We start from the raw sequence: 17,777 nt of genomic DNA on the forward strand, positions 1-17,777 counted from the left end.
CACTTCAGAAAAGTGTCCTCCCTCTCTGCAGATTTCTTCTGCTTCAATGGTAAGAAAAGACTTGAGCTGTGTTTTGGAGGAGTGGTGGTTTTTGAGACGGGTAGAGTTTGAGAGGAGACATCGTATTATGTTCCCAATGCAGGGTTTAGTGTAAAAATTAATAATTTACTGTGACAAGTGTTTCACCTTCGCAGTTCAGTGTTGTTTGAGTCTAGATGAGTAGTAAGAACTAGTGACATAACAAATGTGTCTTTGATTAAGATTTATTAGACAAATGAATGTGCTCGTATGAGTTTATTGTGAACTTGAGTAAAAATGAGTTAATCTGAAGGTTTACAGATAAAAGGAAGACAAGGTACACTCATTCATGTGGCAAAATAATTTATCATTTCATCCGATTTGTGCAATGCCAAGCTCTCACCCCTACCACCTGATGCCATACATGTGCATCCGTCCCACAATGGCCTTTCAGAATCGTCACAAATATGTTGTCAAAGTGCTGATGAAAGGCTCCGATTTGAAGAGATTACAAAGGATGCATGTGGAGCTGACATTGTAATAGAGGTCCCTCAGGAACACTTATGGGTTATTTAACAATAACCTCTCTAAATGTATCCACACATGAAGGTTAGCTGGTTGTCCTCTCGTACAATAGTCACATCAGAAAAATATCAGGCATATTATATGAGTCCTGTGTCTGTTGTGGCATTCCTTTGACCCAAAATTAATAATGAATCGAGTATTTCCTTCTCTAGGTGTCTGTCTGACTCGGGTGGGGGAGGGGCAGAGCTGTGTTTGGTGGGAGCCAAGGGCGAGTGGCTTGTCATGTCAGGGGTATTAATTTATGATTTCCATCCCAGCTTCTGACCCCATCACCTCCATTAGAATGCAGCCTTTGTAATTTCATGGTTAATATTCAATAGCCACTTGTCCCCTGTGCCTGCTTTGTGCATGTGAAATTTCTAGAGGGGGGTGGTGGATCGTTTTAGATTTTTATTTTTTTATTTAATGAGTTTTGTGCATGCGTGTTTGTGCACGTGTGTGTACATCACATGAAGAAGGAAGTCGGGGTCGACAACTTCTTGTGAAACAGTTGCAGATGTCCAGAGATGTCCTCGTCTCTACTCCCACTGAGCAACCTGAATCGCCTCTCTGTCTGACCCAAGTCTTCTGAATGGCCTCCCTCATACATACGCTTTTATCTTCTCTCACTCACTCATGCACACACACACACACACACACACACACACACACACACACACACACACACACACACACACACACACACACACACACACACACACACACACACACACACACACACACACACACACACACACACACACACACACACACACGTGCGACTATGCGGGGACAATACTAACTTACAGTAACGGGTCCCATCTGCCCTCAGGGCCACATTCTGACCCTCCTATCAATGAACTCCACACACTGTCTGCAAGAAAAAATACTTTTGACCCAGTGGACAGAAAACACACAAATACTATTAAACACACACAACATACATTAATACTCCCAGTATTGATTTCATGAAAGATTTTTAATTTTGAGATGCAATGCAGACTCAGAATAAAAAGTGAAGAAAGACTAAACGAGAAAAAAGACGATCTAAAATCAGTAAAAGTCCCCTGTATTTCTCCACACATTGATGTGTTGGCCTGAGCACACATTCCTACTGAACGACTTTGGCAAGCCTTTAAAAAAAACACATTAATGGGCTCTGTTCTGCATGAGCCCAGTTGTTCCTCTGTTTTCTCCCTTTTTTTCCTCCCTGTTTTCTCCCAGTTCATCTCAGCTCAGAGAAAGCTGATCTGGAGGGGTTATGGGAAATCTGCAGATACTAAAAGACAATGTAGTAATAAAGAAATAATAAAACACAGCAGGGAAAAGAAGAAACAACAATGGACAATTGGATTACCATTATCCACCTCATCCACCACACAATCACTATTATTACAAAAATGCCCAAACTGTCTCTACACAGCTGCTTTAAAAACCATGTAATGATCTGTTGAATCATTTTTTGCTTATGTGTTTCATATCAGTGGCTGCTAGCATTTCTTTGCCTGTCATACTCCCATTCATAGCTTTCACAAGTAAGTCTGTTGCAAGTTAGACAGTTTGCAAATTTGCTTGGACATTTTTATGGAAAGATCCAAGTGTTTATTTCCATCTGAAAGTACGACACTGCATGTGCATGTTTCACTGCATGGCACAGCTGACATGACCCGACTTACATGAAGTCATTCTACGTTTGGCTTGTGTAAAGTGTGTTTATTAACACATTAACACAAGGTGTATAAACCATTGTTTTTAGTGATACATATATCCGGAAGAGGAATGTGATCACTGAAAAAATAAAAATAATGGTTTTTTTTTAGTGGCCTTAATCCTCTTTGGACTGAGAGTGTTTCATTTTCTCTGTAAGTGTGCGAAGCAACTCAGGTGGGAATTTCAACGCTCATGTTGGTAAAAGTTTTATACTGCATTCCTGTAACTGAAAGCGTCAAGAAATATCTTTTTGTTGGTATTATATCCATTGCATCGCTACATCCATGCAAAGACATTTGTAGTGGGCTAGACCAGAGTTCAACACGAGCATTTATGTAACCATATAATGTAATAAGAGCGTAATGTAATTAGTGTTGAGCAGATGAAAATAAAGACAGAATAATACATGTAGCCTGGACTTCACATTGTTTATTCAGTATTAAACAAAGGTATTTTAATGTGACATCCAGGGCAGCAATTCAAAATGACATGGGGGGGGGGGGGGGGGGGGGGTTGTGTAAACAAAACGACATTATAGTGGACTACAGTCTACAATTCAGCTGGGCTACAATAACTTTCAGAGTACAAGTAGAGGTGGCCAGCCATTGAAATCGATATCCAAATTAGATCTCATAATAATAAAATAAATCCAGGAAATTCAATTGTTCGAATTTTCTTTTGTCAATGTTTTTTTTTTCTTTTTCTTTTTTTTACAAAAAATACTGATAATGGTGAGAAGAGAAAACACTGACTGTAAACTTATGTTTTTATTCCAGTATTGATTCCAAAGCTTGACTGAATGTGAGGGAAATATTCTAAAATGAGATGAGCTGACAGAAACAACATCAAATTCCAAACTTGTTTAAATCAAGAGTTCTTCAGATGCCAGTGTTCATCATGTTCTCCGTCTCCAGACAAAAGTCAGTGTTTTAAATCCTTTCAGACAGCCACCTAGACCTAAGATAGATTTTAATGACGAAGCCATAAAGAATTATCCCTTACATCTTTCAATTAAACGTAAACGATGTGTTCACTGTTTTTCCAAACAATCCCTTGTCAAAATGTTTTTCCTCATGATTTATGTTGCACAGAAAACTCTTGCTCTACTGTAAAGACTCTGCTGCTCCTCCACACTGCACTACAGGAAAGTTTTCTACCACTTCACAAAACCCAGATGACGCTACTTTTATAACCTCACAAGTTATATTTATATATTCTTGCTGCAAAGCCTTGCTGTCTGTCACACGATTAGATTTGTGTTGACTTTGTTTCTCCAGTTACATCAGTGCTGGAGACAGGAATTTGAGCAAAATAAGACAAACTCAACAGAGAGAAAGACTTGAGCTCAAAGGTAAGCCTGTCTGACTGTGAGCTTCACATTTAATAAACTAGGTTTTATCCTTGTTTTGAAGGACTTTTGGGTTCTGCGAGTCGAGTGAGACGCTGCAGCAGAGCGGTAAGAATCCTGAAACCTGACCTGGAGTGAGTGAGGTTGTGGTTGTGCAAAGTCATAAATGATAGGAAACAACATGTCGGGTTTTGTTGAAAAACAGTGAACCTTTTGTTTTAGTAAAATGGGCCAGTAGGAAACATATTATAATGTGTACTCAGATTCCGGCTTGTGTTAGCATTTTAAAAAAGGAAATGTTTATTGAAAACAGACAGCTCACAGGCAGTGTAGATGTGTCATTGTCAACAGAAGAGTTTATTTTTTTACTTGTGCCCTAATGAAAGGATAAGCACTCCCTTAAGAAACCCCTCCCATTTATGCCCTTATTCCCTACTGATAAATTACAAGACTATATGACACCCAAACAGCATTGTAACCTTCAACAGACCCAGGCTCAGGATATGCTAGCTAGTCAGGTAGTGACAACACAGATATGATTGACCTGACCTAATCTACCCTATCACATACACACGAGCCGGGGCATCACCAGGGTTAACATTGGCTTGATGACTCTGTAGCTAACTATCACTTATAGGCTCATTGTATCAAACTCTATTGATTGACCTATAATATTATTATACAGCGTTGTAAGGCAAGTTTTCATTTTGGTTTGAGACTTTTTTTTGGTCTACCTTACATTGAGATATTTATAAAAAAATGCACACTTATTCTTTTTGACTGGTGACAGAGAACAGGTTCTTAAATGAAGCGTCTACATCTGCACTTGCAAAAAACATTTTAAACCAAATAACTGACATTGTTATCACATTTATTTCATACCGTTATACAATGCAGTTCTCCCTTTATAAATCTCTCTGCACTGTGAAGAACTGCATCGTTCTCCAGGGCTCTCCAGGATGTGTCCCACTCTAGTTTAAATATGTCTGTAACATGTCCAACCTGAAGTAAACACACATAAAGAGACATTACATCTCTTCAAGTTGCATTATTTTGTTTTTGCTTTTTCTAAAAACTTTGGTGTTATCAGGTTGAGTTACAGCTTTAGTGTGTGTTTTTCATCAACAGTGTTATATTACAGCCCTTAAAATAGGGATTAATTAACCACAGCCACATAAGCTTAGCAAAAAAAAAAAAAAATCTTAAATGTACGATTAAAATCTAGAAACCATGGTCCAGTAATAGAAAACTCTTTGGTATTACATAGAAACAAAAAAGTATTGCAGATCTACAAAACATCTGAAGAGGTACTGGGTTGGAGAGGGGGATGAATCTGAGCAAATAAGAATGAGGGGCTGTTATCAAAAAGCGTACCATTCATACTTTGTGCACATGGATCTAACTCAGCATAATGTCATGAGATTTTCACTCATGGAATTAAATCAGATGTAGAGCAATGTCTGCTTTACAGAGAGCCAAGCCAAACCTGATAACACAAAAATGTGATTTTCACATTGGAGGAGAAATGCAAATATCTTAACTAAAAATCTACGAAATGAGGATTAATAAAGGCAAGGAATGTACTTGAAAATTCAGGCCTCAAGCAAAGCCAAGGCCATTTGTTCACATAGCAAGAGGGACAAAAAGGAGAGTGAAATGTATTAAAGAAGAGATGATGCCTTCCAACCCTCTGCCAACCCTTTAACAGTTCTGACCATTCATTTCAAACAGTCAAAGCCCCTCGGAATAAACAAAAAGCACATTGGATATGAAACGTTTAATGAGGAGAGACTTTGGATTAAGAGCTCTCTCCCTTCACATGTTAAAGTCGAGAAAGTGTCAATGATGGATGTTATCAAGCGTCCGCTCTGTGATGTCCAACACTTGCGGTACTCATGTAATTGGACCCATCTTCTTTTGGTTCTTCTCTGAATAAGTCCATTAAGTGAGATGTATATTAACAAAAGAAACTTTTCTGTAATATTGCCACAAGCCACCATTAATGGTTCTCTATCTTGTGCATTGCATGAATAACAAAGACAGCAGTGGATTCAACATCTTCCACTTTGAGTGTGTGTGTGTCACTAAGGCCACTGTACGCAATCAAACTGGAAGACTTTAACCTTGCCAAGGACAGGAGGACACACTACATTTCTACTGAGATCTGAGCGTCCATTTTCCCATTATGCTGCTGCTCTTATCTACAGAAACACTAAAATCCGGTTAAATGGAGCCATTTTCTCATTTGCCTTTGGAGGTCATTTTTCATGCTTGGAGAGCTCCAGTCATTCAGACGGCACAGGGGCTCCATTGTGATAATGGCTCTCGTTCTGTGAGGGTCCAAAAGACCCAGATCTGCACAGCCCTGCAGACGCTTGTGGACCACAGCTGGAACTCACTCTGCACAGTACACCCAGCTGTGTAGCGATGAACCAACAGCAAATACAAGGCAGGGGGAGCGCTTCTGTCCTGCGGTTTGATCGATAAAGGAGGAAGAATTCAGCAGTGACTGCTCTCAGCGTTAGCACATCTCCTGCTTGGCAAACCCTGTAAGAAACATTAGACATAATGTGGAGCCAACTAGGCCAGCCAATATAGTATAAACCACAGAATCCAAGGCAACAAAGACGACGACCGAGGGCCCTCAGGAAGAGAAGCAAAGGCTGCAGCACTCCATGCAGATCTCTAGGCAGTCTGCAGACTCGCAGCAGGCGTCGATGATGCCACAGTCCATGTCACAGGGCAGGTCACAGTCGCCACACTCCTCCGACGCACAGCAGCAGCAGAAACACGAGTCGTCCCCCGCGCAGGAGCCGCAGGTGGCACAGTCCAGAACAATGTTGCACAGGGTCAGGAACTCACAGAAGAGGCAGGCCAGAATACAGTGAACACAGCAGTCTGCAGAGAAAGACAGACAGAGGGATCGAATCACTCACCACTCATCATTCTTGTCTAATCTATCTGGTTTGTATCTTTCTGCTTTATTTCACACGTTTTTCTATGCAACCTTTTACATGTAATAAAAATATGTTTGACAAATATATATATATAAGAGTGACACAGACTTTTGCAGAAACGTAGAAACTTTGATGAACCAGAAATGGTGGTTCACAATAAAATGTCCCGGTGGCACACTAACGTAAAACATCATGTGCTCATTAATAGGAGATAAATAAAACACATTTCTAGTTTTACCTAATTACTCTTGGTACAAAAGCTTGTCATCATAACCTCTCTGCCCAATCACTCTTTTTTTGTGTTGGTAATTACAACACAACACTATTTGCAGATTGTCTCTAGATTTCACAAGTAGCCTTCTGCATTTTAAAGACAAAAAAAGTTGACACAAACTGTCAAGCCATGAAAAGATGCGCTGGTGACTAAAAGAATAACAAGGTTCTCACATTTTATTACTATCTTTGCATTTTGTAAAGATGTGTTAATGCAATTTACATGACAAAGTCCGAGCGGGTACAAATACAAACTTTAAACTGGGTCATTTAAAGGCTTTTGTGATTTTTCACACTTAAATATAATAGAAATCAAGTATATCCTCTGAAAATAACTCTGTGAGTCATGACTGTCTACAATGGGTGTAACACCCGAGTCCCACTGTCTGTGATGTTTTCAGAGTCCTATCTTCACTTTGTTTACATCGTTGGGACGGCCGGCTGACTCCTCCCCTCGTGTATAAAAGTTGTTTAATTGAGGGACTAGAGAAAAGAAGAATAACATACTGTACTCACTGCTTAACTGTGTTTCTAGATCACGCTCATTTCAGGTAAATTTACATGCAGTGTGAAGATACGAGCGTAATAAAGATCGCTAGCATTAGCATGCTAACACAACAATGAACCATGAGTTGTTCAGGTTTCATGCTGGTGCTCAAGGGCGACATCTGCTGGATCAAAAAATCGCATGTAAAGCCTTTAAGGCCTTTTATTGTTGATTAATTTTATAGATTGTTGTTGCCCCTTCCCTCCATTTCCGTCATTGTATGTGTCTCACCATCCTGTGCCTCCGTGGGGATCTGCGAGCTGTTGCTCTTGGAGCTGCTCTTGCTCCTCTTGCTGCTCTGGGAGGTGATGGATGGATTGGACTGCAGTTTTTTGCTGTGCTTAGGTCCTGCCGACGAGGACGAGGAGGTCGATGAGCCGCCTCTCGGGAGGGAGCCCAGCTTGGGATGCGCGTGAGGGCCGCCATTCCTGACCCCGTTGGACTGGAGGGCGTGTTTGTGAGGCGTGTGCTGCGGACAGTGCGTGTGAGAGCAGTGTGTGTTCGCGTGGTGCTTGGCTCCGTTGCGTAATTGGCTGCCGGGCTGCGTCCGACATGGCTGGGTGAGGTGGACGGGCGTGGATCTGGCTGCTGGTTGTGCTGGTAGGGACAGAAAAAACATTTATTTACAACAGGACACAATACAGGAAAAAAAACAAAACTAAGAACATTCTGTCTCATAAAGGATTGATACAGTGTAGTCAAAGTCAAAGTCAAAGTCAAAGTCAACTTTATTGTCAATTTCAAAATATGCCAGACATACAGTGGAATCGAAATTGTGTTTTTCTCCGTCCCGCGGTGCAATACAACCAAAATAAGGTAAAATAAGATAAGATAAATAATATTTACAGTAATAAATTCTAAATTGTGCAAAAGGTACAAAATGGTAAATAAAATAAATTAAATTAAATTAAATTTAAAGAAAAAGTAAACTTGTGCAATATGTGCAATGTGCAGTAAACTGAGTGTACAGAGTTTTTAGTTCAGAGTTCTTGGTGGAAAACGGGAGGGGGTTCAACGTCCAGTGTTCGTGGGGGCAGAGGGGAGGGAAGGAAGAGAGGGAGAGAGTTAAGCTTCCTGACAGCTTGGTGGAAGAAGCTGTTTCCCAGTCTGGTGGAGGCAGGCTGCGGTACCGTCTCCCCGATGGCAGGAGGCTGAAGAGGCTGTGTGAGGGGTGGGTGGGGTCACGCACAATGCTGGTTGCTTTGCGGGTGAGGCGGGTACTGTAGAGGTCCAGAAGAGAGGGGAGTGGGACACTGATAATCCGTTCAGCAGCCTTCACTGTGCGCTGCAGGGTCTTGCGGTTGGCAGCAGTGCAGCTCCTAAGCCACACAGTGATGCAGCTGGTCAGGATACTCTGAGCACATGATGGATGGGGGGGCTCGTGCTCTCTTCAGCTTGCGGAGGAAGTAGAGGCGCTGCTGGGACTTCTTGGCCAGTGATGTGGTGTTGGTTGTCCAGGAGAGATCCTCACTGATGTGAACCCCCAGGAACTTGGTGCTGCTCACTCTCTCCACAGCAGCACCGTCGATGGTCAGTGGGGGTTTAGGAGTGGGGACTCTCCGGAAGTCGACAACAACCTCCTTGGTCTTGTTGACGTTCAGGAAGAGGTTGTTGTCTCTGCACCACGTGGCCAGTTGGCTGACCTCTATCCTGTAGTGCGTCTCATCGTTGTTGGAGATGAGACCAACCACTGTTGTGTTGTCCGCAAACTTCACAATGTGGTTGCTGCTGAAGGATGGAGCGCAGTTGTGGGTCAGCAGCGTGAAGAGCAGGGGGCTGAGCACACAACCTTGGGGGGCCCCCGTGCTCATGACGGTGGTTTTTGATGTGCTGCCGCCGACCCGCACTGTCTGAGGCCTCTCGCTCAGGAAGTCCAGCAGCCAGTTGCACAGGGAAGTGCTGAGCCCCAGCTGGTCCAGTTTGCCGATCAGCTTGCCGATCAGCTGCTAAAGTGCTCATGATGGATAGGCCGGATCTTTGTAACATAGCAATAAGTAAGGTCTTTTACCTGCTTTTTGTAACATAACAATGAGTAAGGTCTTTTTACCTGCTCTTTCGTAATGTTAACAGACAAAGAGTAAGGTATTTTACCTGCTTTTTGTAAAGTGTCTTGAGATAACACTTGTTATGAGATGACACTATACAAAAATAAATTGAAATTGAAATTGAGGGATGATGGTGTTGAATGCTGAACTGAAGTCTATGAACAGCATTCTGACGTATGAGTTTTTGGTGTCCAGGTGGGTGAGGGCTGGGTGAAGAGCAGAACAGATGGCATCCTCTGTGGATCTGTTACCTCGGTATGCAAACTGGTAGGGTCCAGGGTGGCGGGGAGGGTGGATTTGATGTGGGCCATGACTAACCTTTCAAAGCACTTCATGGCGATGGGGGTCAGTGCAACGGGTCGATAGTCATTGAAAGTGGATGGTGAGGGCTTCTTTGGAACGGGTATGATGGTGGTGGCTTTGAAGCACGACGGAACAACAGCCTGACTCAGAGAAGCGTTGAAAATGTCTGTGAAGACATCTTTGAGCTCCTCTGCACAGTCCTTCAGCACACGGCCAGGAATGTTGTCTGGACCTGCAGCCGTGCAGGTGTTGATCTTGGAGAAGGTTCTCTTCACGCTGGCTGCAGTCAGGCATAGGGTCTGGTCGTGGGGAGGGGGGGTGGTCTTCTGTGGGGGCGTGCTGTTGTGTGCTTCAAACCCGGCAAAGAAGCTGTTGAGGTCGTTCAGCAGAGAGGTGTTGCTGTCACAGGTCTGTGGCTTGGGTTTGTAGTCCATGATGGTCTGGATACCACGCCACAGGCTCTGCGCGTCTCTGCTCTCCTTGAAGCCTTGAAGCCTTGAAGCCTATGCTAAGTTTAATTTAACCAAAAGACAAAGATCCCTCTGCGCTCAGCTACGTTCAGGAGCATTGCCTTTAGCTTTAGAGACCGGCAGGTTTAATGCCATTCCAGAGAAAGACTGAGTTTGTTTGTTGTGTGAGTTAGGAGAAATTGAAAACGAGATTCACTTTCTGTTTTACTGCCCGATGTATGCTGACATCAGGGATGTTCTTTTTAAAAGAATGTCTTCAATTTATGTTGATTTCTTTTGGCTAGACGATTATAAAAAACTAGAGTTGTGTTTTAAAAAAGGAACCTTTGTTATAGCAGATTTTGTTTGTAAAGCCTGGGGAAAACGACATAACATGTTGTTTAAGACTGAACTGTGACAGGAGCAGGCAACTTTGTAATGTTATGATTTGTAAATGTGAACCACTGCAACTGAAATCTTTGGTGTCTTGTAAGATCATGAGGGTTGGGCACTTTGTGTGCATGACACGAAATTAATCAAAAGTCATACAAGAAGAAGACAAAGAAACTGCTTACACTTGGTATTTGCTAGTTTTAAATGTACTGTATTGCAAAGCTGAGAGTATGGCAATATTAACTTTTCCTGCTCAACTAATCTATTGATTTTCTTTCTATATTTGTTGAACAATATTCCTAAGCACAAATATATTCAAATATACAAAATTGAATGGATTCCACAAATTCTAACATTTGAGAAGATGTAACTAGAATTGTACAGAAATATCTTCTTGATAGGGTACTTCAATGTTCAAAAACTGCTGATAACTTGAGTTGTAAAATCCAGCCCTATAGTTCTGTTTGACGACATCCTATCCTTCTATCTGTACTAGAGATTTCTTTTTAAGAGCTACTTCTTTGTTAAACACTTTTCCATTATTTTGATTTTTAATGCAAAGTTCAGCTGAAGCAAAATGAGGCTTCTGCAGCCATGGTGAGTCTGATCAAAGGTCTATCTTCCAGTTCTGGGCATTCTTGAACCATTTCTAAAAAATATATTCATGGCATTGACAAGTGTTCATATTGTGCCTCCGAGTGTATTAGCATGCACATTTGTATATGTGAACAATACTGCTGATCCCTGAGCAGCCCTGAGGCCTCTCGCAGAGAGTGGACTTGTGTTGATGCAGCCTCATGGAGAAGGAGCCTCTGGGTAATAGAGTCCCATTACAAAGCCCAACCTTAAAGGCAACAGCTTATGGGAATAGCTTTGCATTTACTGAATTGACCCCTGATCCTACTTGTCTAGACTCTTACACAACTACAAAGAGAGAGCAAGAAAAGGAGACGGGATGAAGAGAGTGTGGAGAGAGAAAACGAGGAAAAGTGTTTGTCCCATCCTCTAACCTGAGATTTAGGAAGAATGCAGTTTTGATACAAAATATAGAATATCTTCAAAGTAAAAGAAAACAAAAACCTTGAGCAAATGCACTTCTGTTCATTTTGGCTCACTTTATCACTTGGTGTATTTTACCTCCACGTACTAACTGGGGGGGAGGAGGCAGAAAAGCTCACCTACACTTGCCAAAGCAAACACACACCCTGAAAAGAAGAATAAAATGGAAGCCTGGTTTTTATATATTATGGTAGTATTTAATACCATCCTATTGAGGCCCTAAATATTTTCTTGACCTAAAAGCATATGGAGTGGAGAGGTGTGGTGAGACTTAACAGGGTAAAGCAGACCAAGAGAAAATCAAAGTAGAATCTCTCGACCACACACACACACACACACACACACACACACACACACACACACACACACACACACACACACACACACACACACACAGACTGTGGTCCTGAGCTCTTGCTATAAAACACGACTGGCTATAAAAGCGCTCGTCCGATAACCGCTCGGAGACAGATAACCCGTCCAGGACCTGTTTGGATTGGCCGATTGCCGTGGTCACACAACCAATCCAGTGTTATTAAAGATTCTTTCATTCAACGTTTTCTAACTTTGCTCCAGATGTTTGGCAGGCTGCAGGGTGAGAGTGAGAGTGTGTAGACGTGCATGAATGTGCAGGACAACTGAGAAAGAGCCATAGTTTCTCCTGTAAAGTATGTCAAAAGTCAATACATACTTCGACGTATGTCTCTCTTGATTTCCCCCCCTATGCTTCATGCCCTTCGATGTCTACTTTTTCCTCTTCTTTTTTCTGTTTCCAAAACTGAGCTGGCTATAGGATGTAGGTCAGTAAGAGAAGAAGGGGATTAGACAGAGAAGAGGGGAAGCTGTGAACAGTTTTTCTGTACTCTCTAGGTCTGCATTGTGACTTGTTGAGGAATTCATACGTCTGGTGAGTTTGTGGTGTGTGTGTGTGTGTGTGTGTGTGTGTGTGTGTGTGTGTGAGAGAGAGAGAGAGAGTACAGTGTGAACACAGCACATAGGCGGATCTGGCAGACAGAAAGAGAGACGGGGGAGTCAGGACTGTCTCCAAACAGAGCTTGAGGTTTAGGCCTACTCACAGACTCACACACACAAATATATGCATTCAAGGGCACGTGCGGACACACACTCGTATACATGCGCACACACACACACACACACACACACACACACACACACACACACACACACACACACACACACACACACACACACACACACACACACACACACACACAGAAAACAGAAGGTCTCTTTGTCTGAGATCATTTGAGAAGACGAAGTGAACAAAGTTGGAGAAACGGGTTGCTGCTTGTGGATATTTTGGACAAGAAGGATGCATGGGCGTGACTCATAAACACAATGATTCAGCAGTGGGAGCTGGTTAAAAATAACAGCAGAGCTAAATGACTGTGGGATTAACATGATGAGATTGGGCAACCGCACAGTGTGAGTGAATGTGTCTGGCACAACACAGCAGTTTAGGCCACTGGGGGTCCAACCACCTCTGCATGTGTGTTTAGATCCATATCTTTGCAGCTGTGTACAGCAAAGGAGCAACTACACTTGAGTTACCATCAGTTGAATGCAGTAACACAGCCCCCCACCCCATTCACACACCCTCCCGTCCCTCCTCCCTTCCTCCTCTCCTGGCGTCTCTCAGCTACCCTGTACTTACACACCTCCCTCTCAGACCAGAGCCCGGCTGTTCATCTCTCCCTCTCTATTTATCCTCTGCTCCAATGAGTCACCAGAACGATGATGAAGTCTGTCTGTCTCTGTTCCAGCTGCTTTATTCTGCCGTCTCCTCCGCTGCAGTTTGTCTGTCTATGTAGGTCAAAGTGTTGAAAGTGGGGAACATAAGATTTAAGCCTTTAAAAAGGCATAAAAAATACATTTTTTGGGGGAAAAATGCACTCCCAAATAACGCTTTATTAGTGTAGAAAAAAAGGAGGCGATAAAAAGATGTTTGAGAAATTAAATATCCTATTTTTGCATCTTCAAGCACAACAGTGTCTTTTGGTGTCCAATCTAAAAAACCTTCTGCTCCAACAACTGAACAACAAAGAGCAAAACCTCACTGCAAATTCTGACTGCTTCTCTCAGTGTTTTGATAAGGATGGATGCCACAGGGGGATGAAAAAAAATAATAATGTGGCTACACTTGATTGTCCTCAAAAAGCTTTTTTGTCACAATTCAAAACCTTTCCCACTGAATTCCTCCTATTTTTTTTCCTTGCATAGTTGTGTTGTTTCTTTACTGTTGGCTAAAGCCAAAATGTCTTCTACTTAGGCTATAAAAATGGGGAAATTGCTAATGAAGCTTGTTAAATTGCATCCAGTCACTGCATGTTATTGCACATGTTGAGTTCAGTCAGATGCTGCTTCAAATTGTGGCCAAGAAAGAAAAACTGAGTGACTCATCTTTTAGGTAAATTATAGGTTAATGTTTGTTACTTTCAACAGAGTGCCACAACATTTAGGTAAAAAATAAAAAAGTCAGTTTGATCCTTCAGTTTGGTGTCAGTCAATAGAATTTGCTTCATTCATGTCAGTGTGTTCATGGCAGTATTTAAAAGTGAATAGTGGACTTCAGTTGGTCAAATAGGTTCCCTATACTTGTTTTTCGACCATGTGAAATTTGTTAATTGTATAATTTTGGATAATCCCAGCAATTTTGATGGATTATTGACATCAGTGGTGTCAGTTAAAAAAATCTACAACCGGCAAAAAAATCTTAAAATGCATGTGAAGGTTTCTCATTGGGCAGTTTATTATTGGATAAAATCTAATATAATTAGTTAAGCAGCTTTACCAAACAGTACTTAAAGCCTTTATATGCGATTTTTTGATCCAGCAGATGTCGCCCTTGAGCACCAGCATGAAACCAAAACAACTCGCGCTGCATTGTTGTGTTAGCATGCTAATGCTAGCGATCTTTATTATGCTCGTATCTTCACACTGCATGTAAATTTACCTGAAATGAGCATGATCTAGAAACACAGTTAAGCAGTGAGTACAGTATGTTATTCTTCTTTTCTCTAGTCCCTCAATTAAACAACTTTTATACGTGAGGGGAGGAGTCAGCCGGCCGTCCTGGCGATGTAAACAAAGTGAAGATAGGACTCTGAAAACATCACAGACAGTGGGACTCGGGTGTTACACCCATTGTAGACAGTCATGACTCACAGAGTTATTTTCAGAGGATATACTTGATTTATATTATATGTAAGTGTGAAAAATCACATAAAGACTTTAAAGCAACAGAGACATTAAACAAAACAGAGCCACGACAGGCAGCTCTGTTTTGTGAGTGTTAGTTGGGATGTTAACAGGACATGTTTCACTTGGTTTTCAGGTTCTGTTGTGTGAGCTTGTTGTAGCCCCTGAGGGCAAAGTGCAGAGCTGCACTTCTCAAAGTGGTGATTCTAGATCTCAGCCTTTGAGGAAGTTTAAACCCCATCAATCATCGTTATTTCAAACAGACAATAACCTTAGTTAACCTCTTATGAAATGGTGTTTCTATTTTTAAAGGACACAATAGTCTTTAGCAAGAAAAGTTTGCAGTAAATGATGTGGGGGGTGGGGGTTCTATAATTACAATCTACTTGATACCGTAGACCAGGGTCTTAATTACATAATACACTGTGATGCATATGCAAAGCTCAAAGCTGAAAAAGAATCATTGGAATGTGTTGTTGTTTTTTTTATCTCCTGGTACACACACAGCACATTTGCAGTCTTTATCATAAATTGATTATAGATTTGATTTGTTTTATTAATATATCTTGGACCGAGCCTGGGTCTGTCTTTCTGTTAACACATTTTTGAGGACACAGAATATGAGTTGGATAAACACCTAAAAAAAACTTCCTCATGTAAATTTTCAATTGTTAAAAAAAATGGAATCAACAGCATCAAAAGTAGATTTCTACAATACTCTAATTTAGCTTTAAAATAAGTGCATTCAACAAATATGATCCATCTACTCAAACTCAAACATTTAACTGAATGGAACTGATGTGATCTTGCCTGCACATGTTTCAAGAAGAGCTTTTATTTACTAGAAGAAATGCACGTAATCATTTTTAATTTTTCTTTCACTTCACCTGACAAACGATTGGGCATAGTGAGTAAATTCCTTGGAGCTAAAAACTAAACCTCCAAGAAAAGAGGAAACTACAGCAGGCTTATCAAGAACAACATGACAGATAGCAACAGTAATCTCTGATCTGAGACATCAACAAATCATTTCCTGCACACATGACCCCTGACGTGACCCCTGTGACACCCACACTGTGGACTTCCCAATACTCAGCTCTGTGTCACTGGAATCCATCTGACAGTAAATGTGTGTAAGTGTGACCAACAAAAGAGATAGAAAATCCAAAGGAAGACAGCTCAAGAATCAGAGGATAAACTCAGAGGATGAAGGATTGAAAACAATTTCATAACAGTGTCACATCCCTGTTAGATGTCCCACCAACGACACACTGCACACCCCTCCCAAAGACGACAAGAAAACAACAAACAGCTCCACTCAGCATTTTAGTCACACAGTATTAAATGACCTTGACTTTATACACAAAAAAAGTTCTACCTTCTGTTTGGTATATGTTCAAAAATATTCCAACTGATACAAAATGATGATAGAAAATGCTACTGTGACACTGTCAGTTATAAACAACATGTCATTGTTCCCCTTTTAGTCCTGATTATGAAAGCAGTTAAATAGCTGTGAACATGTGGATCCTGCTGTGACTGTGACGTCAAAGCCCTCAATGTGTCCATGACATCACTGACAGAGAGTGTGTGTGTTTTTGTGTGTGTGCTTGATCAGGTCGTGTTAACAACTCTTTTCTGCACATTGTTCTCAGACAGCCTGTCATCGGCCCGGGGCCAGACGCATACTACAGCTCTGATGTCATCACTGCGAGACTGAACATACGGCGCTGAGGAATGATTTGTTTTTGCTTCTGTTTTCTCACCCTCTCACTAACAAACACACTATCACAGATGTCACGCAGCCATGACCTCACCACAGGCCTGAGTCAAAGATCTCTCTTTTTTTTTTCTTCACACTCATTATGAAGCCAGAGACACGCATGATGTTTGATTGATTGGCTGCAGATGACACAGACTGTGTATAAACAGCAGGCAAGGATGATAGCAGTTTACAAGACTCACAGAAGATACACAAAAAACCATGGCAGAGGCGAGCATGTCATTATTTAGACAGGCAGGCAAAGCTGTTTGTTTCATCTAAGAAAAGGGAGTTTTAGTTTGTGGTTTAAGTCCCATGAACACGTGTGATTGTGTAAGTTAAAACAGAGGAAGCTATGGATGAAGGGAGGAGGAATACAAAGCCAGTAAGAACTGGTGTGCATAGCGGTACATTTTGTCCAAGCCTACTGGAGTTGCATAACCCTTCCCTGCACGGCATATGGAGCCAGTGGGTTTCATGGGTTTTATTGGGATGTAAAATAAAGCTGAGAGCGAGAGAAGAAAAATCTAAAATAGCACACGCCGCAAACAGGACAGGTAGAGGCACAAACGCAGCAAGATACAGCAGACGTTCACACACACCTACTCAACTCAAAACACCCCGAATTCACCTACTTTATCCTCTTCCTGCCTGAACGGCTGGTTATTCAGTTACCGCAAACTAGCTGTTACCACGAGGCAGGTTTGTGTGTTTGTGCATGTCACCCACGACTGGCCCTGGCCTGGATTCCAGGAAGAATGCTCCCAGTTTTCTAACACATGCTCAGATGTCAGCTTACTCAATCCTCCTCCAGCTCCTCAATGTATCCCTTTATCCCTCGTTCCTTGAGACCATTCCTCCTTTTCTTTGAATGACAGAAGGACAAACTGAGACTATTGGTGGGCGTTGATAGCACTCTTATGTAGAAAACTTTGTCAGAGTTTTAAGGGTGTTGTTATTGTCAGGGCTCAGTCTTCAAAGTGAATAAATCCTGGAAGAAGTAGCTTAGAGGCTTTATATGCGATTTTTTGATCCAGTAGATGTCGCCCTTGAGCACCAGCATGAAACCAAAACAACTTGCGCTGCATTGTTGTGCTAGCATGCTAATGCTAGCGTTATGCTCGTATCTT

At 41.8% G+C, this 17,777-nt stretch overlaps 1 protein-coding gene across 1 annotated transcript in view; it reads right to left on the reverse strand.

Annotated features, from left to right (window-relative positions):
- Positions 1–3,044: 3,044 nt before the first annotated feature.
- Positions 3,045–17,777, reverse strand: part of mdfi (MyoD family inhibitor) — a 42,794-nt gene continuing 28,061 nt past the window's right edge. Inside the window, exons 5-6 of the mRNA XM_020634276.3 lie at positions 7,649–8,014; positions 3,045–6,538 (exon numbers count right to left, since the gene is read on the reverse strand). Coding sequence (XP_020489932.1) covers positions 6,285–6,538; positions 7,649–8,014 — 620 coding nt within the window. The 3' untranslated portion in view covers positions 3,045–6,284. The remainder of the gene's footprint in view (positions 6,539–7,648; positions 8,015–17,777) is intronic.

Source organism: Labrus bergylta, chromosome 5 (assembly GCF_963930695.1).
Source record: "Labrus bergylta chromosome 5, fLabBer1.1, whole genome shotgun sequence".
Classification (NCBI taxonomy): Eukaryota; Metazoa; Chordata; class Actinopteri; order Labriformes; family Labridae; genus Labrus; species Labrus bergylta.